The sequence below is a fragment of the Bubalus bubalis genome, chromosome 6, assembly GCF_019923935.1.
Source record: "Bubalus bubalis isolate 160015118507 breed Murrah chromosome 6, NDDB_SH_1, whole genome shotgun sequence".
Taxonomy (NCBI): Eukaryota; Metazoa; Chordata; class Mammalia; order Artiodactyla; family Bovidae; genus Bubalus; species Bubalus bubalis.
The window spans coordinates 83223296-83250681 of record NC_059162.1 but is presented as its reverse complement, the minus strand read 5'-3'; the positions used below and the strand labels follow the sequence as shown (position 1 = coordinate 83250681).

The window sequence follows — 27386 nt, the reverse complement described above, 5'->3', positions numbered from 1 at the left end:
AGGGTCTTTTCCAATGAGTCAGTTCTTTGGATCAGGTAGCCAAAGTATTGCAGTTTCAGTTTCAGCATCAGTCCTTCCAATGAATATTCAAGACTGATTTCCTATAGGATGGACTGGTTGGAAAGACTGTTGACAATCATACAAATATGTATTAATATCATGACAATTTGTGAGGAATATTCAGAGTGCTACAGAGAGGAAAACAGGAAAAATTAAACATAGGTAATCAAAGAAGGTTGGTATAATGGAAGTGACTTTTAAGCTGATGCCAGGACAACTGGTTTGGCTTCAGGGGCCAAACCAGGTTGGACGGGGGGAGGGACTCCAGGCAGAAAGAACTGTGGAATGTGGGGAGGAGGGGATGATATAGATGGGATTACAGGAGTAATTCTGGAAAGGACATTTGTATAATCAGGGAGTCTTAATGTTATTCCAGGTACAAAGAGAGACCACTGAAAGGATTTAAGCAGGGGAGGGTCATTATCCATTTTATATTTCAAACAATAACTGGCTCTTGTGTAGAAGAGAGTAAGTGGGGATTCCAGGTAAAAGGCAACCAATGGTGGTGGATTGAATTAGGATGGTCACTAGGGAGATGAAAAGAAAGCAGACTTGAGAAGTATTTTGGAGGCAGAGTCCAGAGGATTTGGTGGTAGATTATTCAGAATAAGCATCAGTATGGTTAGCATCCCAACACCTTAGCACCTTTCCAGATGGGCAATCACCAGCCAGCAATCGGGTATTTTCAAGATTATACCTGCTGCTGCTGCTGCTAAGTCGCTTCAGTCGTGTCCGACTCTGTGCAACCCCATAGATGGCAGCCCACTAGGCTCCGCTGTCCCGGGGATTTTCCAGGCAAGAACACTGGAGTGGGTTGCCATTTCCTTCTCCAATGCATGAAAGTGAAAAGTGAAAGGGAAGTCGCTCAGTCGTGCCCGACTCTTAGCGACCCCATGGAGTGTAGCCTACCAGGCTCCTCTGTCCATGGGATTTTCCAGGCAAGAGTACTGGAGTGGGGTGCCATTGCCTTCTCCGAGATTATACCTAGTGGGTTTCTAATTAGGCAGCTGGAGGTGCTATCTACTCAGAAGAGGAAAACTAAAAGGAAAATGAAGGGATTTGGTTGTTGGATCAAGAATTTGAATTTGGTTGTATTAATTTTAATAAGGCTTTGAGGTATTAAAATGCAGATATTGAGTTGGCAATTGGATATAACAAACTAAGCTGGGAATTGTCAGCACATCATTGGAATTTAAAGCTGTGGGAATGTGGATGCTGTACCCTAGATCCTGAGTGTACAAGTGGGAAACGGCCAGGCCTGAGCCATGAGGGGTATGTAGAATAGCAGAGACACAAGAGTGGCCCAGCAGCAGGAGGAAAGCCAGAGACGGGGTCATGAAGTCAGGGTCAGATCCTGGGGATGGCAACTGGAAGAGGGTGGGCTTTTGAAAATGATGTAGGCTGAGAGTAGGTAGGATTACTTAAGTCACATGCAAAGACAGTTCCTCCACTACACTTGCTGAGGAGAAGAGGAAAAAAAAAAACTGGTGGGAAGTGTAGAGGACAGTTTGTCATTTTCCTTTTTGTTGTTTATCCTAAATATCCCCCCAATTCATTCATTCTTTATATGATAGTATTTCCAGAAGGTCTTATAACTTATGCAAAACAGTGTTTTCCTCCAGAATAGGATGTTTCACCCAAAATGTGTTCTGATCCAGCCAGGGCTAGCCTGTGGCTTTCCCTTCTAAGTACTCTATTAGCAGATGCAATGAAGCTTGCTTATTCGTATTTTGGTAGTCATGCCCTCTGTTGGCTTACCCTGAAACTGCAATCAAATCAAGCTCTTGCACTGCTGCTAAGTCAAGTCCTTTCACCCACTGTTGTTCAGTCTCTCAGTCCAGTCTGGCTCTTTGTGACCCCATGGACTGCAGCACGCTGGCTTCCTTGTCCTTCACTATCTCCTGGAGTTTGCTCAGACTCAAGTCCATTGAGTCGATGATGCCCTCCAACCATCTCATCCTCTGTCACCCCTTTTCCTCTTGCTCTCAGTCTTTCCCAGCGTTAGTGTCTTTTCCAGTGAGTCAGCTCTTCGAATCAGGTGGCCAAAGCATTGGAGCTTCAGCTTCAGCATCAGTCCTTTCAAGGAATATCCAAGGTTGTTCTCCCTTAGGATTAACTGGTTTGATCTCTTTGCTGTCTAACGGAACTCACTCTGTCCTTGTGTGCTAGTATCATCTAGAAGGACAGTTCATCAGAAGCAAGGGTAGCCCAGGAGCCCTTGAGAAAGAAGTTTGGATAACTAGTTGAGGTAGAAGACAACTCCAGAATAAGCATATAAGGCAGGTTTTTTATGAATCCTGTTTAACAGGTGAAAAAACTGAAACTTAAGCATCGTACCATTTAAGTGGCAAAAACAACTTCAGATCTTCATTCTGTCAGAGGTATGCCATATTTCTTCTTAATTCTTTGCAATATTTTTGCAGAATAGAAATATAACTGATTATTTACATGTCAGTTCTATACTTTTGTTTGTGTGCGTGCTCAGTCCCTCAGTCACGTCTGACTCGCTTTGACTTAGGACTGTAGCCTGCCAGGCTCTTATCTCTATTCGATTTCCCAGGCAAGAATACTGGAGTGGGTTGTCATTTCCTATCCTGGGGGGTCTTTTTGACCCAAGGATCAAATCTGCATCTCTCTCTTTGGCAGGCAGATTCTTTACCACTGCACCACTCTTCGTTTGTGCCATACTTTTGTTTGGGACCATCTAAATGCGAATCAGTGAAGAAGAACTTAAGAACCTCTTGATGAAGGTGAAAGAGGAGAGTGAAAAACCTGACTTAAAACTCAACATTCAAAAAACTAAGACTATGGCATTTGGTCCCATCACTTCATGGCAAATAGATGGGGAAACAGTGGAAACAATAATAGACTTTATTTTTTGGGCTCCCAAGTCACTTCAGATAGTGACTGCAGCCATGAAATTAAAAGACACTTGGTTCTTGGAAGAAAAGCTATGAAAAACCTAGGCAGCATATTAAAAAGCAGAGACATAACTTTGCTGACACAGGTACATCTAGGTAAAGCTATGGTTTTTCCAATCATGTATGGATGTGAGATCTGGTAAAGAAAGCTGAGGGCTGAAGAATGGATGCTTTTAAACTGTGGTGTTGGAGAAGACTCTTCAGAGTCCCTTGGACTGCAAGGAGTTCAAACCAGTCAGTCCTAAAGGAAATCAATCCTGAATGTTCATTGGAAGCACTGATGCTGAAGCTGAAGCTCCAATACTTTGGCCAGCTGATTCGAAGAGCTGACTCATTGAAAAATACCCTGATGCTGGGAAAGATTGAAGGCAGGAGAAGGGGACAACAGAGGATGAGATGATTGGATGGCATCACCGACTCAATGGACATGAGCTTGAGCAAGCTCCAGGAGATGGTGAAGGACTGGGAAGCCTGGCATGCTGCAGTCCACGGAGTTGCAAAGAGTCAGACATGACAGAGTGACTGAACAACAACAACAACAAATGCAAATCATAGGAAATCAAGAGATATTCTTTCATTCATCAAATATTAAACATGTTCTACATAAGGGGGATACGGTGGTGAATAAAACAGACAAACTTCATGTCCTCACATTCTAATATGAAGTGATAAGACAAGACAGGGCTTCTCTTGTGACTCAGCTGGTAAGGAATCTGCATGCAATGCAGGAGACCTGGGTTCGATCCCTGGGTTGGGAAGATACCCTGGAGAAGGGAAAGGCTACCCACTCAGTATTCTGGCCTGGAGAATTCCACGGATCGTATAGTCTGTAGGGTCACAAAGAGCTGGACATGACTGAGCAACTTTCACACTTTCAAGACAAGACAAGGCAAAATATATATAGTTAATTAGATAGTAATGGTAGTAAGAAAACATAAAGCGGGGAAGGAGGAGATTGTTAAACAAAATTAAACTGAGTAAATTTGAAGGTCTGTTTGTCTTTATTAAATGATGTATGAATATTATTATTCATGAATTATTATATCATTATTCATGAATTATTATTATTCATGATAACTGGAATGCATCCCATTTATCAAATAGAATGGTACTCCAAGGTTCTATACAAAACTGGAAGGCTTTTATAGGAAGGAGGGTAGGACAAGGAAGTTAAAAGAGTGGATTATTTCTGGTAGGACTTATTAAATATATTCTCTGATTGGTCTTGATGAGGAAATTCCAGACTGATTGGTTTAAAATTCCACTTCAAGGAGCAGCTGAAACTGTAGTTAGGTTAGGTGTTAAGTCTTTGGAGGGCTTAGCATATGTGGCTCTATTTTGGGCCAGTTTCTTTTTTTTTTTTTACTCAATTTTTTTAAAAGTTTATTTTTTATTGAAGGATAATTGCTTTACGGAATTTTGCTGTTTTCCATTAAACCTCAACATGAATCAGCCATAGGTATACATATATCCCCTCCCTTTTGAAACTCCCTCCCATCTCTCTCCCCATCCCACCGCTCTAGGTTGATACAGAGCCCCTGTTTGAGTTTCCTGAGCCATATAGCAAATTCCCATTGGCTATCTATTTTACATATGGTAATGTAAGTTTCCATGTTACTCTTTCCATACATCTCACCTTCTCCTCCCCTCTCCCCATGTCCATAAGTCTATTCTCTGTTTCTCCACTGTGGCCCTGTAAATAAATTCTTCAGTACCATTTTTCTAGATTCCTTATATATGTGTTAGAATACGATATTTCTCTTTCTCTTTCTGACTCACTTCACTCTGTATAATAGGTTCTAGGTTCATCCATCTCATTAGAACTGACTCAAATGTGTTCCTTTTTATGGCTGAGTAATATTCGATTGTGTATATGTACCACAACTTCTTTATCCTTTCATCTGTCAATGGACATCTAGGTTGCTTCCATGTTGTAGCTATTTTAATAGTGCTCCAATGAACAATGAGATACATGTGTCTCTTTCAATTTTGGTTTCCACAGGGTGTATGCCTAGGAGTGGGATTGGTTTTACTCCTAGTTTTTTAAGGAATCTCCAATGGCAACTCACTCCAGTGTTCTGCCTGGAGAATCCCAGGGATGGGGGAGCCTGGTGGGCTGCCTTCTATGGGGTCTCACAGAGTTGGACACGACTGAAGCAGCAGCAGCAGCATGCCGACTTCCATAGTGGCTATATCAATTTACATTCCCATCACCAGTGCAAATTTCCCTTTTCTCCACACCCTTTCCAGCATTTATTGTTTGTAGATGTTTTGATGAGGGCCATTCTGACCAGTGTGAGGTGATATCTCATTGTAGTTTTGATTTTCATTTCTCTAATAATGAGAGATGTTGAGCATCTTTTCATGTGTTTGTTAGCCATCTGTATGTCTTCTTTGGAGAAATGTCTGTTTAGGTATTTTTCCTACTTTTTGATTGGGTTATTTGTTTTTCTGGTATTGAGTTGTATGAGCTGCTTGTATATTTTGGAAATTAATCCTTTGTCAATTGTTTCATTTGCTATTATTTTTTCCCATTCTGAGGGTTGTCTTTTCATCTTGCTTATAGTTTCCTTTGCTGTGCAAAAGCTTTTAAATTTAATCAGGTTCCACTTGTTTACTTTTGTTTTTATTTCCATTATTCTAGGTGGGTCATAGAGGATCTTGCTTTGATTTATGTCATTCTGAGTGTTCTGCCTATGTTTTCCTCTAAGAGTTTTCTAGTTTATAGTCTTACATTTAGGTCTTTAATCCATTTTGAGTTTATCTTTGTATATGGTGTTAAGAAGTGTTCTAATTTCATTCTTTTACATGTAGCTGTCCTGTTTTCCTAGCACCATTTATTGAAGAGGCTATCTTTGCCCCATTGTATATTCTTGCCTCCTTTGTAAAAAATAAGGCACCCATAGGTGTATGGGTTTATTTCTGCTGTTTCTATCTTGTTCCATTTGTCTGTATTTCTGTTTTTGTGCCAGTACCATGCTGTCTTGATGACTGTAGCTTTGTAGTATAACCTGAAGTCAGGAAGCTTGATTCCTCCAGCTTCATTCTTCTTTCTCAAGACTGCTTTGGCTGTTTGGGGTCTTTTGTGTTTCCATATGAATTGTGAAATTTTATGTTCTAGTTCTGTGAAAAAATGCCATTGGTAAATTGATAGGGATTGCATTAAATCTGTAGATTGCATTTGGTAGTATAGTCATTTTCACAATATTGATTCTTCCTACCCAGGAACATGGAATATCTCTCCATCTGTTTATGTCATTTTTTTATTTCTTTCATTAGTGTATTATAGTTTTCTGTATACCATTCTTTCATCTCCTTATATAAGTTTATTCCTAGATATTTAATTCTTTTTGTTGCAGTGGTGAATGGGATTGATTCCTTAATTGCTCTTTCTGATTTTTCATTGGTAGTATGTAAAAATGCAAGTGATTTCTGTGTATTGATTTTGTATCCTACAACTTTGCTATATTCACTGATTAGCTGTAGTCATTTTCTGATACTATCTTTAGGGTTTTCTATGTTCAGTATCATGTCATCTGCAAATAGTGAGAGCTTGACTTCTTTTCTGACCTGGATTCCTTTTATTTCTTTTTCTTCTCTGATTGCTGTAGCTAGAACTTCCAGAACTATGTTGAATAATCATGGTGAAAGTGGACACCCTTTTCTTGTTCCTGATCTTAGGGGGAATGCTTTCAGTTTTTCACCATTGAGAATATTGTTTGCTATAGGCTTATCATATATGGCCTTTACTACGTTGAGGTAGGTTCCTTCTATGCCCATTTTTTGAAGAGTTTTAATCATAAATGGGTGCTGAATTTTGTCAAAGGCTTTTTATACACCTCTTGAGGTTATCATATGCTTCTTATCTTTCAGGTGTATCACATTGATTGATTTGTGTATATTGAAGAATCCTTGCATCCCTGGAATAAACCCAACTTGATCATGGTATATGAGCTTTTTGATGTGTTGCTGAATTCTGTTTGCTAGAATTTTGTTGAGGATTTTTGCATCTATGTTCATCAGTGATATTGCCCTGTAGTTTTCTTTTTTATGTGTTGTCTTTGTCTGGTTTTGGTATCAGGGTGATGGTGGCCTTGTAGAATGAATTTGGAAGTGTTCCTTCCTCTGCAATTTTTGAAAAAGTTTTAGAAGGATAGGCATTAGCTCTTCTCTAAATGTTTGATAGAATTCTTCTGTGAAGCCATCTGGTCCTGGGCTTTTGTTTTTTGGGTGATTTTTGATCACAGCTTCAATTTCAGTGCTTGTAGTTGGGTTGTTCATAATTTCTAATTCTTCCTGGTTCAGTCTTGGAAGATTGAACTTTTCTAAGAATCTGTCCATTTCTTCCAGGTTATCTATTTTATTGCGATATAGTTGTTCATAATAGTCTCTTATAATCCTTTGTTTTTCTGCATTGTCTGTTGTAACCTTGCCCTTTTCATTCCTAATTTTGTTGATTTGATTATTCTTTTTTTCTTGATGAGTCTGGCTAAGAGTTTGTTAACTTTGTTTATCTTCTCAAAGAACCAGCTTTCAGTTTTTTAATCTTTACTACTGTTTCTTTAATTTTTAAATTTATTTCCACTCGGGTCTTTATGATTTCTTTCCTTCTACTAATTTTGGGTTTTTTCCCTTCTTTTTCCAGTTGCTTTAGGTGTAAAGTTAAGTTGTCTATTTGATGTTTTTCTTGTTTCTTGAGGTAGGATTGTATTGCTATAAACTTCCCTCTTAGAACTGCTTTTGCTCCATCCCATTGATTTTGAGTTGTCGTGCTCTCATTGTCATTTGTTTCTAGAAATTTTTTTATTTCCCTTTTGATTTATTCAGTAACCTGTTGGTTATTTAGAAACATGTTGTTTAATCTCCATGTGTTTGTGTTTCTTACAGTTTTTTTCTTGTAATTGATATCGAGTCTCATAGCATTGTGGTCAGAGAAGATACTTGTTACGATTTCAATTTTCTTAAATTTACGGAGGTTTGATTTGTGACCCAAGATGTGATCTATCTTGGAGAATGTTCTACTTGAGAAGGTGTATTCTGCATTTGAATGGAATGTCCTGAAGATATCAATGAGATCCATCTTATCTAATGTATCATTTAAGATATGTGTTTCCTTATTAATTTTATGTTTTGATGATCTGTCCATTGGTGTGAGTGGGGTGTTAAAGTCTCCTACTATTATTGTGTTACTGTCAATTTCTCCTTTTATGTCTGTTAGTGCTTGTCTTGTGTATTGAGGTGCTCCTATGTTGGGTGCATTGGAGAAGGAAATGGCAACCCATTCTAGTACTCTTGCCTGGAAAATCCCTTGGACAGAGGAGCCTGGTAGGCTACAGTCCATGGGGTCGCAAAGAGTCAGGCACGACTGAGTGACTTCACTTTCACTTTTCACTCTCATGCATTGGAGAAGGAAATGGCAACCCACTCCAGTATTCTTGCTTGGAGAATCCAAGGGACAGAGGAGCCTGATGGGCTGCTGTCTATGGGGCCGCACAGGGTCGGACATGACTGAAGTGACTTAGCACCAGCAGCAGTATGTTGGGTGCATAGATATTTACAACTGTTATGTCTTCCTCTTGGATTGATCCCTTGATCATTATGTAGTGTCCTTCCTTATCTCTTGTAATCTTTATATTAAGGTCTTTTTTGATATGAGGATTGCTACTCCAGCTTTCTTTTGCTTCCCATTTGCATGGAATATATTTTTCCATACTCTCATTTTCAGTCTATATGTGTCTTGAGGTCTGAAGTGGGTTTCTTGCAGACAGCTTATATATGGGTCTTGTTTTTGTATCCATTCAGCCAATCTGTGTCTTTTGGTTGGAGCATTTAATCCATTTACATTGAAAATAATTATTGATGTATATATTCCTATTGCCATTTTGTAATTGGGGTTGATTTTATAGATCTTTTTTCTTCTCTTGTATTTCTTGACTATATAAGTTCATTTAACATTTGTTGTAAAGCTGGTTTGGTGGTACTGAATTCTCTTAACTTTTGCTTGTCTGAAAAGCTTCTTATTTCTCCATCAATTTTGAATGAGATCCTTGCTGGGTACAGTAATCTTGGTTGTGGATTTTCCCCTTTCAGTACTTTAAATATATCCTGCCTTTCCCTTCTGGCCTGCAGAATTTCGGCTGAAAGATCAGCTGTTAAGCATATGGGGTTTCCCTTGTATGTTACTTGTTGCTTCTCCCTTGCTACTTTTAATATTCTTTCTTTGTGTTTAGTCTTTGCTAGTTTGATTAGTATGTGTCTTGACATTGAGTTGATTAGTATGTGTCTTCTCCTTGGGTTTATCCTGTATGGGACTCTTTGTGCCTCTTGGACTTGATTGGCTATTTCATTTTCCATGATGGGGAAATTTTCAACTATATCTTCAAAATTTTTCTCTTATCCTTTTTTCCCCTTTTCTTCTGGGACCCCTGTAATTTGAATGTTGGTGCATTTGAAATGGTCCCAGAGGCCTCTGAGACTCTCCTCAGCTCTTTTCTTTCTTTTTACCTTATTCTGCTCTTCAGAAGTTATTTCCACCATTTTATCTCCCAGCTCACTGATTCGTTCTTCTGCTTCAGATATTCTGATATTGATTCCTTCTAGAGTATTTTTAATTTCAGTAGTTGTGTTGTTTGTCTGTACATTTACTCTTTAATTCTTCTAGGTCTTTGTTAATTGATTCTTGCATTTTCTCCATTTTGTTTTCAAGGTTTTTGATCGTCTTTATTATCATTATTCTGACTTATTTTTCAGGTAATTTTCCTATTTCCTCTTCATTTATTTGAACTTCTGTGTTTCTGGTTTGTTCCTTCATTTGTGCAGTATTTCTCTGACTTTTCTTTTCCCTTTTTTTTTTTTTTTTAAAGTTATTGTGTTTGAGGTCTCCTTTTCCCAGGCTTCAAGGAAAGTTGAATTCTTTCTTCCTTTTGGTTTCTTAAGCTCTCTTAAGGTTGGTCCAGTGGTCTGTGTGAGGTTCATATAGGGTGAGATTTGTGCTGAGTTTTTGTTTGTTTGTTTTTCCTCTGATGGGCAAGGTTGAGTGAAGTAGTATTCCTGTCTGCTAATGATTGGATTTGTATTTTTGTTTTGTTTGTTGTTTAGATGAGGTATCCTGCACAGGGTGCTACTGGTGGTTGGGTGATGCCCAGTCTTGTATTCAAGTGGTTTCCTCTGTGTGAGTTCTCACTATTTGATATTCCCTAGGGTTAGTTCTCTGGTAGTCTAGGGTCTTGGAGTCAGTTCTCCCACTCCAAAGGCTCAGGGTTTGATCTCTGGTCAGGAACGAAGATTCCACAAGTGGTTTGTTATGACATTAAGGGAGAGTAAAACAAATATCCGAAAGTGAGAAACCAAAAATGAACCCCAGGCACATGGCAGTTAGAAAATCAGGGAAATAATAATTAAAATAATGGAATATACAATATACATATACACCCATGAGCAAAGTGAAAACAGCCCAACAAAAATAAAGCAGTAGATTGACCCAGCAAACAAAGGAAATAAAAAATTATATTTACCAGTTAAGAACAAAACTAACTTAAGCACAAACTGGAAAACAAAACTAAAGCAATGTGCCAAGTGGGGAATAAAGCAATGAAAACAAAACTAACAAATTTGTTGAGAGGAAAGGAAAGAAAGAAAAGAAAGACAGAATAGATACACAAAGTTAAACAGAGGTAGATGAAGAAGATTTATATACATTAAAGATTAACTGCAAGGGGAAAAGGACAGTAGGAAAGTCAAGTGAAGGAATAAATGTAGAAAAAATATAATAGGTTTAAAAAATAAAAATTATAAAAAAGAGAAAAAAAAAATGGAAGAAGAAAGAAAAAAGGGGATAAAAAGGAAAACTCCACAGAACTGCAAAAGCCCAGTGTAGAGGCAGAGGTTTATAACAACAGTAGAAAGTATGACTGAATATACACATATACATACACACCCATAAGCAAAATCAAAACAGTCCAACAAAAATTAAGACAATAGACTGACCTGGCAAACAAATGAAACCAAAAATTATATTTACCAGAACAAAACTAGTTAAAGCACAAACTGGAAAACAAAACTAAAGCAAGGTGCCAACTGGGGAATAAAACGATGAAAATAAAACTGAGAGGAAAGAAGAGAAAGAAAAGAAGAAAGAATAGACATGCAAAGTTAAATAGAGGTAGATAAAGAAGATTTATATATTAAAGATTAACTGCAAAGGGAAAAGAATAGTAGGAAAAGCAAAGAATAAATGTAGAAAAAATAATAATAGGTTTAAAAAATTTTAATTTAAAAAAGAGAAAAGAAAAAAGAAAAGAGGAAAACTCCACAGAACTGCAAAAGCCCATTGTAGAGGCAGAGATTTATAACAACAATAAAAAATGTGACTGAGAAAAAAGAAAAAAACAAAAAAAGCTCAAAAGCTTAATTGGATTTCTTAGTGCCCATAAAATTGACAACTACAACAGATGGGGGAAAAAAAGAAAAAAATCCAAAAGAATCTACAGAACAAGTCAAAAAATAAGAATAATAAATGTATTTCTTGAGTCTGTGCTGTCAGAGTCCTTTCCCGCGTAGGGAGTCACAGTCCACCTCACCTCCCCAGGATGCCCTCCAACACTGTGCTGATCTCTGGACCTGCTGTGGGGGCTGCTCAGATTCTAATCTGGTCCTGCTCCTGTGTGTTCTTGCCTCCAATGTCCACAGCTATCAGAGCTAGGGCATTTTATTTTGTGGGAGCTCTCAATGGCCTTTTATATATTCCATAGACACAGAGTCTACATAGTTGATGTGTGGATTTAATCTGCAGCTTGTACAGCTGGTAGGAAGGTTTTGGGTCTTCTTCCTTAGCTGCATTGCCCCTTGGTTTCAACTGTGGTTTTATTTCCACCTCTACATGTGGGTCATCCACTGGGGTTTAGCTCCTGAGGCCACCCTGGAGGGCTTGGGTTTCCCCAGTGAAGGCCAGGTGTGGAAGTGGTGTAGCTGATTGGTTCGCAGTGGTTCTGGCAGCGCCAGGTACTCAGGGGGGTTGACAGCTAGGGTAGCAGGAAATATAGCACTCTAGAAGGGTATGGCAACTAGTATTGGCCAATACACTTCAGTATTCTTGCCTGGAGAACCCCTTCTCTGGCAGAGAAGCCTGACAGGCCACAGTCTACAGGGTCGCAAAGAGTCAGACAGGACCAAAGTGACCCTATGCGCATAAACACAAGGGTTTTTTTTGCCTGTGGCAGCTCTGCCTCAGTGAGAGTTGAGCGTGAAGATGGTGCAGCTGCTTGGCTTGTGGGAACCCTGGTGGCACCAAGTATTCAGGGACACAGACTGCCTCTGCAGCAGGAGTTATGGCCCTATTAGAGTCTTTTTTCGAGCCTCTTGTAGCTGGCGATCAGAAGGCCTCTTTGGCCAGTCTTTCTCCGTACCTCCACCCGTTCAGGCACCTAGAGGGCTCCCCTGGCTGGGGTCCTTTTCTGTAGATCGGTGCATCAGGCACTTAAAGGGGCACCCTGGGTGGGGTCCTACTCTGTAGTTCAGTGCCTCAGGTGTTTGATGGTCCAGCCTCTCTATTGTTCCGCTGCTGTTGTTGACATATGGAGAGAGAGCGGCTATGGTAATGGCTCCAACCCCTACGCATAACTCAGCAGTGTTGCCTCGCTTTCATGACTGCCTGGCTTTCCTCCACAGGCATTTCCCACCATGATCTCCTCCCTCATATCCCCTCGATCCGTCTCTCCCCAGTCAACAGCAGCCCTCGAACTGGGATTTCTCCACAATCCCTAAACTCCAGCTCCCGCCTCTGCCCCTTCCAGGAGACCTGCATTCCTGCCCAGCCTATGTATGGCTTCAGCAAGGACTGTCTGATTCTCATTCCATTTAGGCTGCCACACATCAGCTGTTTCACTCTCAGCCTTAAATGTTTCTCCTCTGACTCAGACAATTGCCCCGCTCTTGGAATCAGACCCCTGCTTTAGTTCTCCCACCCGCCAAGGGCAGGTCCAGTTCTACTAACACTCCTGTTTTTCCCCCCAGTTCCTTCATCCTACCAAGGTTTGCGTGGTTCTATATATTCTTTTCCATTGGTTAGGTACTCCTGTCCACTCTCAGCTGGTGTTCTGCGTGCATTTCTGTGTCTGAAGGTGTATTCCTGATGTATCCATGGAGAGAGATGTACTCCATGTCCACCTATTCCTCCACCATCTTGTTCTCTCCTGTTTTAATTTTTAAATTGAAATATAGTTGATTTACAATGTCTTAATATTAATTTCAGGTGTACAACATATACTCCATTTAAAGTCATCATATAATATTGGCTATATTCCTTGTGCTGTATATGACATCCTTGTATTTTATTTATCTTATACCCAGGAGTTTGTACTTAATCCCCTTCCACTTTCTTGTACCTCCCCCCTTCCCATCCCCTCACAGATAACCTAGTTCTCTGTATCAGTGAGTCTGTTTATGTTTTGTTATATCCATTCATTTATTTTTTAGTTCCCATGTATAAGTGAAAATATAACAGTATGTATTTTTCTCTGACTTACTTTACTAAGCATAATATCCTGTAGGTCCATTCATGTGGATGCAAAGTTTTGCAAAAATTGCAAATTTTTTATGACTGAATAGTATTCCATTGTGTCCATCTTCTTTGTCCATTCGTGTGGGTTTTTTTTTTAATCAAGGATTCTTTTATTTTAAAATAAAATGAGGTTTTAAAAATGTTTATTTTTATTTATTTATTTGGCTGTGCCAGGTCTTAGTTGCAGCACACAGAATCTTCTATCCTTGTTTCAGCATGAGGGATCTTTAATAGGATCTAGTTCCCCAGCCAAGGATGGAACCCTTGCATTGGAAGCACAGCATCTTAGCCATCAAGGAAGTCCTTATCTATTCGTCTGTTGATGGACACTTACATTGCTCTGTGCTGTTTTCCATTACAGCAGTGTCAATTTACACTCCAGCCAACAGTGTACTAGGGTTCCCTTTTCTCTCTAGTCTTGCCAATTTATTATTTGTGGTCTTTTTGATAATAGACATTCTGACAGGTGTAAAGTGCTGTCTCATTGTGGTTTTGCTTTGCTTTTCTATGATGATTAGTGATGTTGAGCATCTTTTCATGGGCCCTTTCACCATCTATATGTCTTCTTTGGAAAAATGTTTGTTCAGATCTTCTGACTATTTTTAACCAGGTGGTTCATTTTTTTTTTAAATATATATATTTTGAGTTGTATGAGCTCTATATGTTTTGGATATTAACCACTTATAAGACATGTCATTTGCAAATAACTTCCCATTCAGTAATTTGTCTTTTCATTTTGTTGATGGCTTCCTTCTTTGTGCAAAAACTTTTTAATTACTTTCCATTGTTTATTTTTGCTTTTGTTTCCTTTTCTTAAGGAGACAGATTCAAAAAATTATTGTTAAGATTTATATTAAAGAATATACTGCTTATGTTTTCTTCTAGGAGTTTTACAGTTTCCAATTTTACATTCAATCCATTCTGAATTTATGTTTGTATGTGGTATGAAAAAAAATTCTAATTTCATTCTTTTACATGTACTTGTCTGGTCTTCCCAGCACCACTGTTAAAGATACTGTCTTCCCCATTGCATAGTTTTGCCTCCTTTGTCATAGATTAATTGGCCATAGGTGTGTAGGTTGATCTCTGGGCTCTGTCTTCTATTCCATTGATCTGTGCATCTGTTTCTGTGCTGGAGGCCTGTTGTTTCTTTTTAAACAATATAAAATGTTGGGCTGGGACATTGGTGTGGGAATTTTAGATACGGTGGCCAAAGAAGGTGATTTGAAAGACCTGAGAGAAGTGAAGGAGCTAGCCATGAACATACTGGATGCAGAAATTCCAGGCAAAATGAACATCAGTTGCAAAGCACCAAGGTGGAGATGTCTCTGGCACGTTAGAGGGAAAGCCAGGAAGCCAGTGTGGCTGGAGCAGAGGGAAAGTGAAAGTCACTCAGTCATGTCCGACTCTTTGTGACCCCATGGACTATATAGTCCATGGAATTCTCCAGGCCAGAATACTGGAGTGGGTAGCCTTTCCCTTCTCCAGGGAATCTTCCCAATCCAGTGATTGAACCCAGGTCTCCCACCTTGCATGCAGATTCTTTACTGCCTGCAATGCAGGAGACCTGGGTTCAAGAAGCAGAGTGAACACAGGGGAAAATGTTTGGAGACAAAAGTGGAGTCATAACTGGGCAGGTCACCTACCGATGACCTCATAGACCATCTAAGAACTTCAGTATGTTATCCAAGGGAGTCCAGATTTCCTTTGGATAGTTTTAAGCAGAAGAATGAACTAATCCTCTGAATTTTAACAGAAACATTCTAGCTGCTATGGACTGAGTGGGCGGGGGTGTGTGTGTGTGTGGTGGGGGGGGTTGGGGCTGAAGCAGGGAGGCCAGTGAGGAGGCTTTTTTAAAACTCCGAGCAAGAGATGATTTTATAGGAAGACCAGTTGCATGAGGATTGAAAATGGGTTGTAAAAGGAAGACAGGTCAAGGATGACACCAAGGCATTTGCTAAGGCTGGAGGGATTCAGTTGCATTACCTGAGATAAGAAAGGCTAGGGAGCAGATATGGGGGCCGGGGGATGGCTCAGGGTTGGACAGATTAGTTTGAGATACCTGCCGGGCATCCTGCTAGGGGTGTCAAATTGGTGATTGGATACATAGGTCTAGAGTTAAGTAAGAGGTGGTGTTGAAGGTACAGATTCAGGAATTATCATTACATATTTAAATTCTGAAGGTGATATGATATCCCCTGAGATAACTAAGAGGATGTTGAGATGGAAAGAGAAGAAGCTCTAGGAGTGAATCTGTGGCACTCTGAGAGTTAGAGTTTTGTGAGCTATGAAGAGATGGCCGGAAGAGAAAGAAACTAGTGAAGTGTAACATTATGGAAGCCAAATGAGGAAAACAGTTTAAGAGAAAGAATAACCCATTGTGTCAAATGCTACAGATAGGTTAGATAGGGTAAGACTGAGAACTGATGGTTGGATGGAGTATGATTTCTCTAATTCTCCCCTGACTTGTAATGGGTTGTCTTGCTCTGACTTCCCCCAACAGGTTGTAGCAGATACCAATGTAAGTACCATAGCAACTCAGCTTGAGAACCTGTCTACAGGCTACCACATTGGTTCGCCCACTGCTGAGCATCATCTGGAGGACACAGAGTGAGTATTCTAGAAGCAGAGTGCCTCTTATGTGTGTGGGCAAAGCTCAGTGGGACCTTGTCCAGATTGTAGAGTATGCTCCCTAAGGGAGAGGAATGGATAGTGCACATTACATTTTCTGATTCCTGGAGAACTTCCAAGAAAACACCAGGCTTGCTCCACTTCTCACAGGGCTTTGTTCCATCATGTGAGTTCTTCATGAACTGTTGCTACCGGGCCTGCACACACTGCCTCTGGCCACTGTGCATGTGCCCTGTCTGCCCAGAAACCCCAGATTTATAGCCTAGGCTCACCCTGCTTTATTATGCAGAGAAACACGTGCCCTCGGTTTCTAAGCTAAAATCTTGTTCTGAGGTTAACTCTTCTTGTCATACTTGCTGGCATTTTTTTTGCTAAAACCTGTCACTGAAATTAAAGTTGCTCATCAAAGCAGTGTTTCTCAAACTAGAATATCCATAAAAATAATCTAAAAGGCATATTTTAAAATGCTAATTATTCTGGCCCATTCACAGAGAGCTTGAGAAGGTGGTCAACATTGGGTTCTCCAGGGAAATGTTGCTGCAGATAAGCTGGGGATGCAGACTTTGAGAAATGCTGCCCCAGAAGTTACTCCAGTTCCACAAGTGCCTGGTCACTAGCCAGCGCTCAATAAATGTTTGTGGACTGATCTGAGTGATTTATTGGAAGGATCTAATGATCACAGCCATTCCCAACTTTTTCCTGATTGTTCATCAGTTTAAATGAGAGCTTTGAGTTTGTTTTTCTTAAGAATATTGAACTAGGCTCATTTTACTTTCTTTTCATTATGAAGATAATGAATGCTTGCTATAAAATGGACAGATACATGAAAGTATAATACTTTCAAGCTGTAGTGGCCCTTTATTTAAAAAAGAAAATCAGGACCCTTGTGTGAAGAATAGTGTTCACGTAACACCCTTCAGTGTGTTGTGGAATTGCAGAGGTGCCCTGTGACCCTGGGTCCTTTGCTATGATCCCACAGCTGCCAGCAGGCTGGGAACCACTAGCATAAAAGAATTTAAAGATCATTATGATCTGACCACTGTTCACATTTGGAGGTTTTAATTTTTTTACTAGTATTCTACATGAAAGTGTATTAAAACTAATAAGATGAATTGAAAGTGTGAGATAAATGGAAACAAACTCCATGTAGTGTTGCTAATGGAGGATTGGAGCTGGTTTCCTCCTCTCCTCAAGAAAACAGGCTCTAATTTTGAATAGGCACAGTTATGAAGGTCTCTAAGGATTTGGTGGGCCCCAGGGGCTAGCTCTAAAACAATGGCTTTGGACTTCAAGGTTCCCACCTCAGTATCCTTGGAAACGGGGGCTGTGTTTAAAAGAGGAGACATGAATCAAGTTCATGTCTAGCCAGTGGGCTATTACTGAGAGTGCTTATAAGGCCACAAAGTAATGAGAGGTAGAGTCATATTCATGACATCATTACCACTCAGCCATAGGGGATAATATGTCATTATTTCAGCAGGTATTTATTGAGTGCCTTCCTAAGACACTGTACAAGTGCTGGGTCCTGAGGACTCAAACTCAGAAACATAGGCGAAGGCATTGCCCCAGTTCTCATGGAACTGCCAGAGAATTTAAAAAAAAAAAAAAAAAAAACAGACCCATAAATCCATGGTTATAAAACAGTTGGTCAGTGCTGGAGAACCTACTTCAATGAGAGAGAGAAGTAAGCACAGGGTCCTCTGAAACCATGGAAGAGAGACAACTCAACTAGGGAGTGTGCTTGGCACTAAATGCCTAAGCTGAGTTTTAGAATAATTGAAAAAAGCTGGAGTGTCATTGGAAACAGTTAATAATATATATGGCATAGACATTCAGAAATTACTATAAATGCCTGCTGTGAACAACCAGTAGGTGCATCAGCAAACAGCTGGTGTCAATGGGAAGCAGCTGAAAATCAAGCTTAAAATAAGCCAGGCAAAATCAAGGCAGAGGAGAGGAAGAGTGTTTGAGGCCGACAGCATATTCAGAGGTTGCTCGTATCCCGGGTTTGCAAATTTCTCTGAGTTTGCAAATATTGCACGAAAGGCTGCATTTATATTAGATGGTGCCGCCTCTCGGACAAGCATGCTGTTGCAAAACAAGTGATACTGCCAGGATACACAGACAAACCTCCTGCAAAATAAGACAACAGGACCCAGGGTGTTGGAACTCCTTTAGGTTTTTACCCTTTCGACAACTACATACAGGAATAAGAAACTGGCGTTAGTTAAGCTTAACTCCTTGTGAACCCACACAGGTAATTTAATTTTTAGCTATGTTGTTTCTGAGAGAGATGACTTCCACACTGGACGAAGCTTTGGCAATCTAAATGGTACATTTGAAACAAATGTTCTTTACCCATTTTGCTTCACCTTGGTTTCTCTCTTCTAGATTTCAGGTCTCATTTACAAAGTCATGATCCCGAGGTTGTGACAGGCACAGTGCTTGGTGCTGGGAATACTCAGAGGGCAGAGCCTTAAGGAGTTTTTAGGCTGGTAGAGGAGAAGGATGGTTAAGGAATGATGGTACAATATGGCAAGTGCTGTATGGAAATGTAGACCAAGTACAAAGGGAGCACAGAGAAGGTTGGGGTGAATGCTTCCAAAGGCATCAGGGAAGATTAGAATTGAGTTTTGAAGAATGATTTCCCACTCTCTGTGAAAGTGGGGATCACTTGTGAGGATATTCAGACAGAAAAAGAGCAGCCATTCCCTGAACTCTCGGGCTGACATCACCTGTTCAGAAGTCCACCTGCAGACTGTGGAGTACAACAAGCTCAGGTGATATCCTGCCTCTCCATCTCCACGCATGTTCTTCACAGATGTAAAGACAGTTCTGTTCAGCTTTAAACAGTAATTTTAAAAGTTAAAGCCTAAGCAAATAGAAGAGTACTTTGACAACTTCAGCATCATGACTTTATTTTGTAATTAAAAACAGTGGGTTTTATGAAAGAGAAGCCTCTAAAACATCCAGAATATTGGCATAATATAGGAAATTCAAAATAAGTTTCTAGACTGCTGACAATTTGATTTGATAAACTGACCTTCATTGTTTCGCAGTATGAAAGTCTCTCTCAAATCTGTGTTCTTCCATGCAAATGAAATTCCCTCTCAATATCTATTCTTGAATTAAACAGCGTGCATTGTGTTTTCAGAACACCTCCACCTAAGATTATTACTTTGGAGAAAGGCTCTGAAGGATTGGGGTTTAGTATTGTAGGGGGTTTTGGAAGTCCCCATGGAGACCTGCCAATTTATGTCAAGACTATATTTGCAAAGGTATTTTTTTCCTTTTTACTGTACTTTTTTTGTTTTAATGAAACTTAGGTGAGATTTTTTTTAAAGTGTTTTGCTTTACTTCACTTTGACACCTGAATGCATGCATGTATGCTTGTTCCATTTTCATCTTATAGAAAATTCCTGCACCACACGAGTGCAAGAAGAATTCTTTTATAAAAGTGGAATCACGAGAAGTATAATATTCTTTGGACCCTTTCACAAAAGTAGATGCTAACAGATTTCAAAGAGTGTCTTCTTTCAACAACCAGTATAAGGAGCATGGCACACTCTCTGCAAAAGCTCTTTGGCCTTGGAATACTTCCAAGTAGTATTCTGGCTAGAACAAAGATTTAGCTTTCTATTAAAGAAAGATAGCAGAGGGCCATGGCATAAAGCTTTGTACAAGCCTGGGATCAGTGCAGCATTAATGGCTGCCCATCACCAAAACCTCAGGATGTTTTAGCTAAAGGTGGTTTTCTCTCTTCCAATAGTCTGCCAAGTACTTACAGGACAGCCCAGTGTGTTAGACTAAGCCTGGATAATGGCGTTTTTCGGGAGTTAAATAGTCAATTCATCCTACTTAATACACAGGTCATGGTGTGAATTTCATTATTAAAGTTGGAATCTAAATTCATTATAAACTTTTAAGATCTCTGAAAAATATTTAGTACTGATATTGCAACTTTATTCTTCAGTGCTTTTATCACAGTCATTTGTTTACTAATTGATCAAATTGCTTCCTAGTGCTTTATTTTCCTAAAGAAATAAAGGCCCTCAAAAAAGATATGATAGATTCTTTCTTTTTCTAGAAAGCTATGCTATACCCTACATACAAGTTTGCTTTTACCTGTGCAGATCTTATCACTTGTTAACTGGGTCTGTGATCTGACACAAGTCTTAATCCTTTGGCTTTGGCTTTTGGAACATGTTAGGCAGCTGCAGATTTCCACTTGCCATCTCACAAAATTGTCTGTTAAGGAGGCATGTTATTCCCAAACACACAGCTGGTGATGGATAAAAAGGGAGAGGAAGGCAGATCAGAAACATTCTGGGACTTCCTTGATGGTTCAGTGGTTAAGACTCCGCACTTCCACCACAGGGGAATCAATCCCTGATTGGGGAACTAAGATCCCACATTGCACACGGTGTGGCCAAAAAAGGAATAGATTTTTTTTTTTTTAATATTTTAAAAAAAGAAACATTCTGGATAACAGTGCTGTCCCCGACTGATAATCCCCAAAGTGGATAAACCACCTATAGACCCTCCTTTTCCTAGGATAACACTGTAAGTAGCTGTGATCATGATTCTTTGAGCAGGTTGTTGTACGTTGCATTTAAAAGAGCCAGCTCTGGAGATAAGGACAGTGGAAAGGCTGCACGGTGAGCCCCCACCTTTCAGCAAGTTCTGCCTGCCTGCCTTTGTCTCTGTAAAGTCCCTCCAGAATGTCTGTAAGCATCAGCTCCCTTCCTACCTGTCTCTGGAGAAGTAAATGGCAACCCACTCCAGTATTCTTGCCTGGAAAATCCCATGGACCGAGGAACCTGGTAGGCTACAGTCTATGGGGTCGCAAAGAGTCAGACACGACTGAGTGGCTTCACTTCCTACCTGTGAGGACATGGGCTACAGTCCAGAGAGAGGACAGGTTAGCTCTAAGGTCTTTTGCCCCGGGGCCTAGTTCAGCAGTCTGTGCCTATCCCTGTCTACACGTTCACGGAGACTGTGGAATGAGTCAGGTGCTGTTTCTCAGACCACCAGGACGTGCATTGCTGGCAGATTTTTGAAAAGAAACAACTATCAAATCAAGGGGGACAAGATTAGTGTGAATAATGAACAGACTGAAGCTCACATAGAGTGCTCTTTTCACTGAAAAGGATCATTTAGAAAGCACCTACATAAGTAGTAACATTGTAATAAATATTGAAGATCCTTGGTATGTTTCATATTTTAAGGAAAGGACCTTTTTGGTAAAGTGAGACACACATGAAATAAAAAACTCTGAACAGAAAAAAAAGTTCCCAAGTACTAGCTTAGTGAAAGTGAAGTTGTCGCTCAGTCGTGTCCAACTCTTAGCGACCCCGTGGACTGTAGCCTGCCAGGCTCCTCCGTCCATGGAATTCTCCAGGCAAGAATACTGGAGTGGGTTGCCATTTCCTTCTCCAGGGGATCTTCCCGACCCAGGGATCGAACCCAGGTCTCCTGCATTGCAGGCAGACGCTTTAACCTCTGAGCCACCAGGGAAGCAGTACTAGCTTATAACCTACCTAATTCAGTGTCAGTAAAAGAAGATTCCAGTGCAGATTATTATTATTACTATTCATACAGTTTCATGGAGTTCATTATAATATATTTGATTTTTTGGCCACACCTCAAAGTTTGTGGGAGCTTAGTTCCCCAATCAGGGATTGAACCTGGGCCTCCAACAATGAAAGTACAGAGTCCTAACCACTGGACAGCCAGGGAATTCCCTATGATAGGGTTTCATTTGATGACTCTTTTTTTATTTATCAGAGTGAACTAATATATCGTAATATAAAAGTTTTCTATAATCAATAAACTAAAAGCTAGCAAAAGAGTTCTTTTAAAGTGAACTCTTTCTACAACAAATTTTTGACACCAAGCTAAAGATTCCCCCCATAGGACTCTTGTAGCTCTAAGAACTATAGCTATATGTTTTCTTTTTTTTTTTTTTAACACTGAACATATGTTCTATAAAATATTTATCTCTGATTCAGGTTTCTGAATCTCAGATGTCCACAGGGTGTGGGTTATTATGTGACCTTTTTGGTGGCCTGTGCATCTTTTAACAGTTCTCTTGCTCAACTAAGAAAATAATTTGGCCCATCTAGTTCTTTTTTTTTCCCCCTCCAAAAGTAGGAAGCTCACAGGTTCTTAGGGCGTATAGGATTTGCAAGGCTTAGTCAGTCTGATTAACAGGCTGTCAGGGCCTTCCGTTTTCTTTCAGGTGTTTGATTGAAAACTTCAAAATCAAAACCAGCTTTTGGTCTTAGTCCCATCAGCAGCCTAATTTTACCATAAACCAACATGAGATTGGCCTAAAGACTTCAGTAACCCTGAAAATCGAGGGAGCAGTTTTTTGAAGCCTGTGAAATCAGAAAACATGAGTTTGATCATCACTTATTTCATTATACTACCACAGTTGTGCAGATACCCTGTGCCATACACTTCACATACACTTGCCATACACTTTGGACAGGCCAAAAGGTAGCTGTTTGAGCCCATTTTACAGCATCAAGGAAGGCGAAGCGACCGAGCTGAGACACTGCAAAAGGGTAAGGCCATGTGTCCTAGCTCGATGAAAGTCAGTCTGTGAGCCATTTATTTCTTCCTTCCCTTGTTTTGCCTACAGATACCACACTGATAAAATAGCAGAGGAGATACAGGTCAGTGTAATTATCAAGGAAACACAGCAACACCTGAAACAGTGTACACATCCTAGGAAGTTGAAAAACCATCCTTTTTCCATTGGTGAAAATGAAAACTTGAAGAGCTTAAGATGCTTTTTAAAAAAGTAATTACACAGGTATTAGAGTTTACTGGAGCCCTTAAATCTCAGCATGTAAAAGTTATTTAAATCAAGTTAGATTTATCCATACACACTTTCTTAAAAAGAAAAAAAATGAATAAAGGTGCAAATAGATCTTGGTATTTTCCCCCCAGTATAATCCTGGTTTTGAGTTTTCTTTATGACACCTTTATACAGGAATTCCACCCTTGTCATGGCTTTGAAATTCTAGGTAATTCTACCAGGTCAGGATCTCTACACTATGGGACACAGGTTCCTGGAGTGTCAGTGCCTCTTAGCTCGGCTTCTGCAGGAGTCAATCAGGGACCAGGTGCCTGCATGCCTTGATTAATTTCCCCATCATTCAAAATCATGTAGAGTACTCCTTTGGCATGTACTTTTCAAAAAATTCTCAAAATTACCCTGGCAGATGGAGAAAGCTTCCTGTGAATCATTTTCTATGTCTTGTCTTTCTTCACTCATCTGAAGTATTTCTAATAATATCATGATGTTTTTGATCCTCAGCTTTAGAATGAAAAAAAGCCCAAGTTTCACTTGCTTTGTGCCATGCTGAAGAGCCCTGTATGACTGAATATGTAATGAAAGTAATCATTTAGAAACTTGTTTAGGTGGATCAAAGATAAAGCTGACAGTTTTGAATATGATATTGTAAAATTTTAGAAATGCTCCACTTCTGTGTATTTATATATAAGACAGTTTTATTGAGATCTAATTCACATACCATACAGTTCACCCATTTAGAGGCTATAGTTACTTTTGATAGATCACTACAGTGCTGAGAGCTTTTCAGTATAATGGAACCCTGTATGATGATGGTGTTGGCAATAAAACTAACACCAGATTCACTTCTGCCTTTGTATGCTACATATTCATGAAGATGACATGATATGACAGTCAGATTCCATTCAGTACTGAGCATTGAAATAAGGTCCTACTTGTATTAAAAAAAAAAAAAAGTGAATGTCAGGACATTTCTAGTAGTATATTATGTAAACAATGCATAATTATAATTACTATTCAACCTTAGGTCAAATAACATCCTACATTTTTCTTAGTTTTCTTAATTTAAACACATTACCTAGAAATCATTTTAATTGGTAGTTTTAAAAGTTTCTTTTAATGTGCACACCATAATATTAATATTATTTGAATATTCATTGCTTCACCCTGGTTAAACCGGAATGTTTCTTATTTGTAGGGAGCAGCTGCAGATGATGGCCGATTGAAGCGAGGTGATCAGATTTTAGCTGTTAATGGCGAGACTCTGGAAGGTGTTACACATGAGGAAGCTGTGGCCATTCTGAAACGCCAGAGAGGGACTGTAGTCTTAACCGTGCTATCCTGAGCCTTGGGTCACAATCACAAGATAGATGTGGTTGTAGAATATTCACAGGAAAACAAAGTTTTGAGAAAGAATAAAACCCAGCCTCAACTAAAACCCATCTCCATCCTTACCGTCCCAACCTCTCTGCTCAGGAAAGATGGCCTGGGTTTCACATGAATTTCCCATGTCAACAATAATGTTTCCCAGCATTTCTCATCTCTTGCTGAGGTTAATTTCCAACAGCTGAGTCTTATGCATTTTGCATTTAACATCAGTGTTTATCAACTAGTAGTAAGTGGTTCTGATTATATTTGCTTAAACGGAAGTTAACAACCTCTTATTCCTTATGGTCTTCTCTCCCCATCCTGACTCATGGAGGCTGAGCAGCAACCAGATCACATCCGATGAGCAGAAACAAATGTTAAGCAACTTGTCATCTCACTCCTGATTTACGTATGCTAATTGTCTCTTCAAATACGCCAGAAAACATTAGCAGTGTAATTAACTTAGCAGTGATCCCCATGATGAAAAAGCAAATTCTCCTGTGGGAAATTACTGTGCTCTTTTCTGTACGACTTATTGTCAAATAAGTCTCAAATTCATTTCTCTGGATAGATCTTTATAAGTTAGTCATTGGTGATTATGATGAGCCAATTTGCAGACTGTAATCTAAAAATTTTGAACGGCTTTCTAATTGTTTTCTTAGCTACATAATTGCATACCACTGAGCAAATGTACCTTCTTCTCAGCACAAACAGTTAGCATCCATGTTCTGAATTCTAACAATGCTAAGTTATGCTCAAGTCTGGGAAGTTCATCTGGAGTTAATGGCATCTCAGTGGGCAGGCATCATTCCTACCCCTCAGGCTTCAGATGAGGAGGTGGAAGTCCCAGAACCACTGCAGAGATCATCAAGTTTTTACTAAAGTAAACCCAGTTCTGGATGGCCTTGGCATTGTGCAAAGTGGAGTGACAAATTTCAGCATCCCTCTCCTTGGCTGCATACCTTCAGTGTAGCAGCACAGTCAGTAGGAACATAGAGAGAGCAATGCACTTAGCCACAGAGTGGCTGAGCAAATGAACTGAGTGTCAGAATCAGTCATGGCTCCTTGGTGAATGTTTTCTGGTCTCCAGGGAGCCTCGCATGTGCTGCAGTGTGCATGCTAAGAAAGTAACTACAGCAGAAAATACAAGAATACTTTTCAAGTTGGTTAGGGCCTTTTTCAAAAAGGGGGGAGATGCTTATCTGTGAATGTTATAGGTTCTTCTATAAAAAATGCACCACAAAAGATGAGTACCAGGATGAGCAATAGAAGTAGTGTGGCATTATTTGATGAAAACACAATGCTGCAAATGGTTCACAATAATGATAAATATAATGGGCTCTAATTTAAATGTTATTTAATAATGTAGATTTTAATTGAGAATTATCTTTTAGTAGAGGTAATCACAAAGTGCATTAACTCTTGTTGGAATATTTTGTGGCTATTCCAAAGTATAGAGTGCCTAAATTTTATGTTGAAAATGTCTTTCATGACTGGTATTAAGTTTTCTGAAATTACACATGGCTTTTGAAATTTTTATCGTATCCCAACATACGCAGTGTTATTAGAAATTGTCTTTCAGTGCATGAGAACCTATCAGCTCAGAACGTCCTATGTTAATTGTATCTGCAAGAACACCTCAAGTATCTAAGAAGAAATAAAGCCCAAATAAAACTTGAAAATGCACCTTAAAATATATATATATATACTTTTGAAATGTGATCTGCTTGATTTTGATGGAATGACCATTAAATAGACATTTTTAAGTAATATACCATTGTTGTGTTTCTTTATACATTACCCTTTTAGGACATGCTACTAAAAGTCTCTTGATAAAGGAATTGTGGTGCTTGATGCTCCTTGCAGTAAATTGATGCAACTAGTGCTTCTCATAACTGCTTCTGTCTCTGCTTGCATGACTAGTAAATTACTGCCTTCCTAAAACCTTTTTTTTTTTCCCATCAGAACTTACCAACAAGCTAAGAGAAAATGAAGATGTGAATCTGTGAAAGGAGTAGTTCTCTCTTAGCCACATATATTGTTACAGCCTCATCATTTGGGCCCTTTAAGTGTAGTAATGATATCAGTATTTAGAAATAGCATGAGAGGGAAATAAACCAGGAAAGATAAAATTCCTGAATGTTTATGTATGAGATGTTTCCAAAAATGCTAAATAAATATAGTTGCCAAGGAGTAAATGGAGTTTAATTGTATATGAAAAAGTTTAATTCCTGCATCTAATTTTGTGTTTTTATCAGCTCTTTTGTTCCCTAATAGAAAAAGGATCAACTTTGCACAAACTTTTCCAGTGTCCTATTATAATCTAGGATCCATTAATAGGTATCTCATATTAATTGCCAATGTGTTATCAGGCATTAGAAGAGATGCTTTACAAAGGAGAGGATATAGCAATCCAGAAGGTGAGTCTGAGCATCACACTGCCTGAGTTTGAATCTTGACTTCGTAGTCATGTGACCTTGTCCAAGTTAGTTTCTTTAATTAGAAAGGGAGAGTGGAGGGGATTCTCAGCACTACAGTGAACCAAATTCAAGTAGAATTCTTAAATCTAGTGCCCGGAGTGGGTATTCCTTTCCTTCTCTAGGGGATCTTCCCAACCCAGGGATTGAATCCAGTTCTCCTGCACTACAGGCAGATTCTTTAATGTCTGAGTCACTAGGGAAGCCCATAGTAAGTACTACATAAATATTAACAATAAACCTTCAATACCATTTATGGAGGGGGTCTGACATTTGACACGTACTGGAAATTAGAGGTTTCCATCATCAATGACGTTTGAAAAAAAATTTTTTTTTTCTGAAGGTGGCTTAGTTCTGAATTGTTGCCCCAAATCAGATAGCAGAGTGTTTAACTGATTATAATCATGTGAGCTTAAGTAACTAGAACTTGTGTTATCAAAATGCTGAAACCAAAGCTTCCAGCATCAACCATGCCACTGGAATATACCTGGGATGGGGAGTAATACCAACTCCGTACGCCTGTCACCCACCTCCAGAACCAGGCAAGG

The 27386-nt window shown here is 39.4% G+C and overlaps 1 protein-coding gene across 4 annotated transcripts in view; it reads left to right on the top strand.

The window, feature by feature from the left end:
- Window positions 1–26133, top strand: part of PATJ (PATJ crumbs cell polarity complex component) — a 382417-nt gene extending 356284 nt beyond the window's left edge. The window contains exons 43-45 of one of the 4 annotated variants that reach the window (XM_025288586.3): window positions 16043–16149; window positions 19307–19448; window positions 24192–26133. In XM_025288586.3, the coding sequence (XP_025144371.3) occupies window positions 16043–16149; window positions 19307–19448; window positions 24192–24338 (396 nt within the window). In that variant the 3' untranslated portion in view covers window positions 24339–26133. The other 3 variants (XM_025288587.3, XM_025288590.3, XM_044944904.2) reach the window with 3 other exon arrangements.
- Window positions 26134–27386: the final 1253 nt, after the last annotated feature.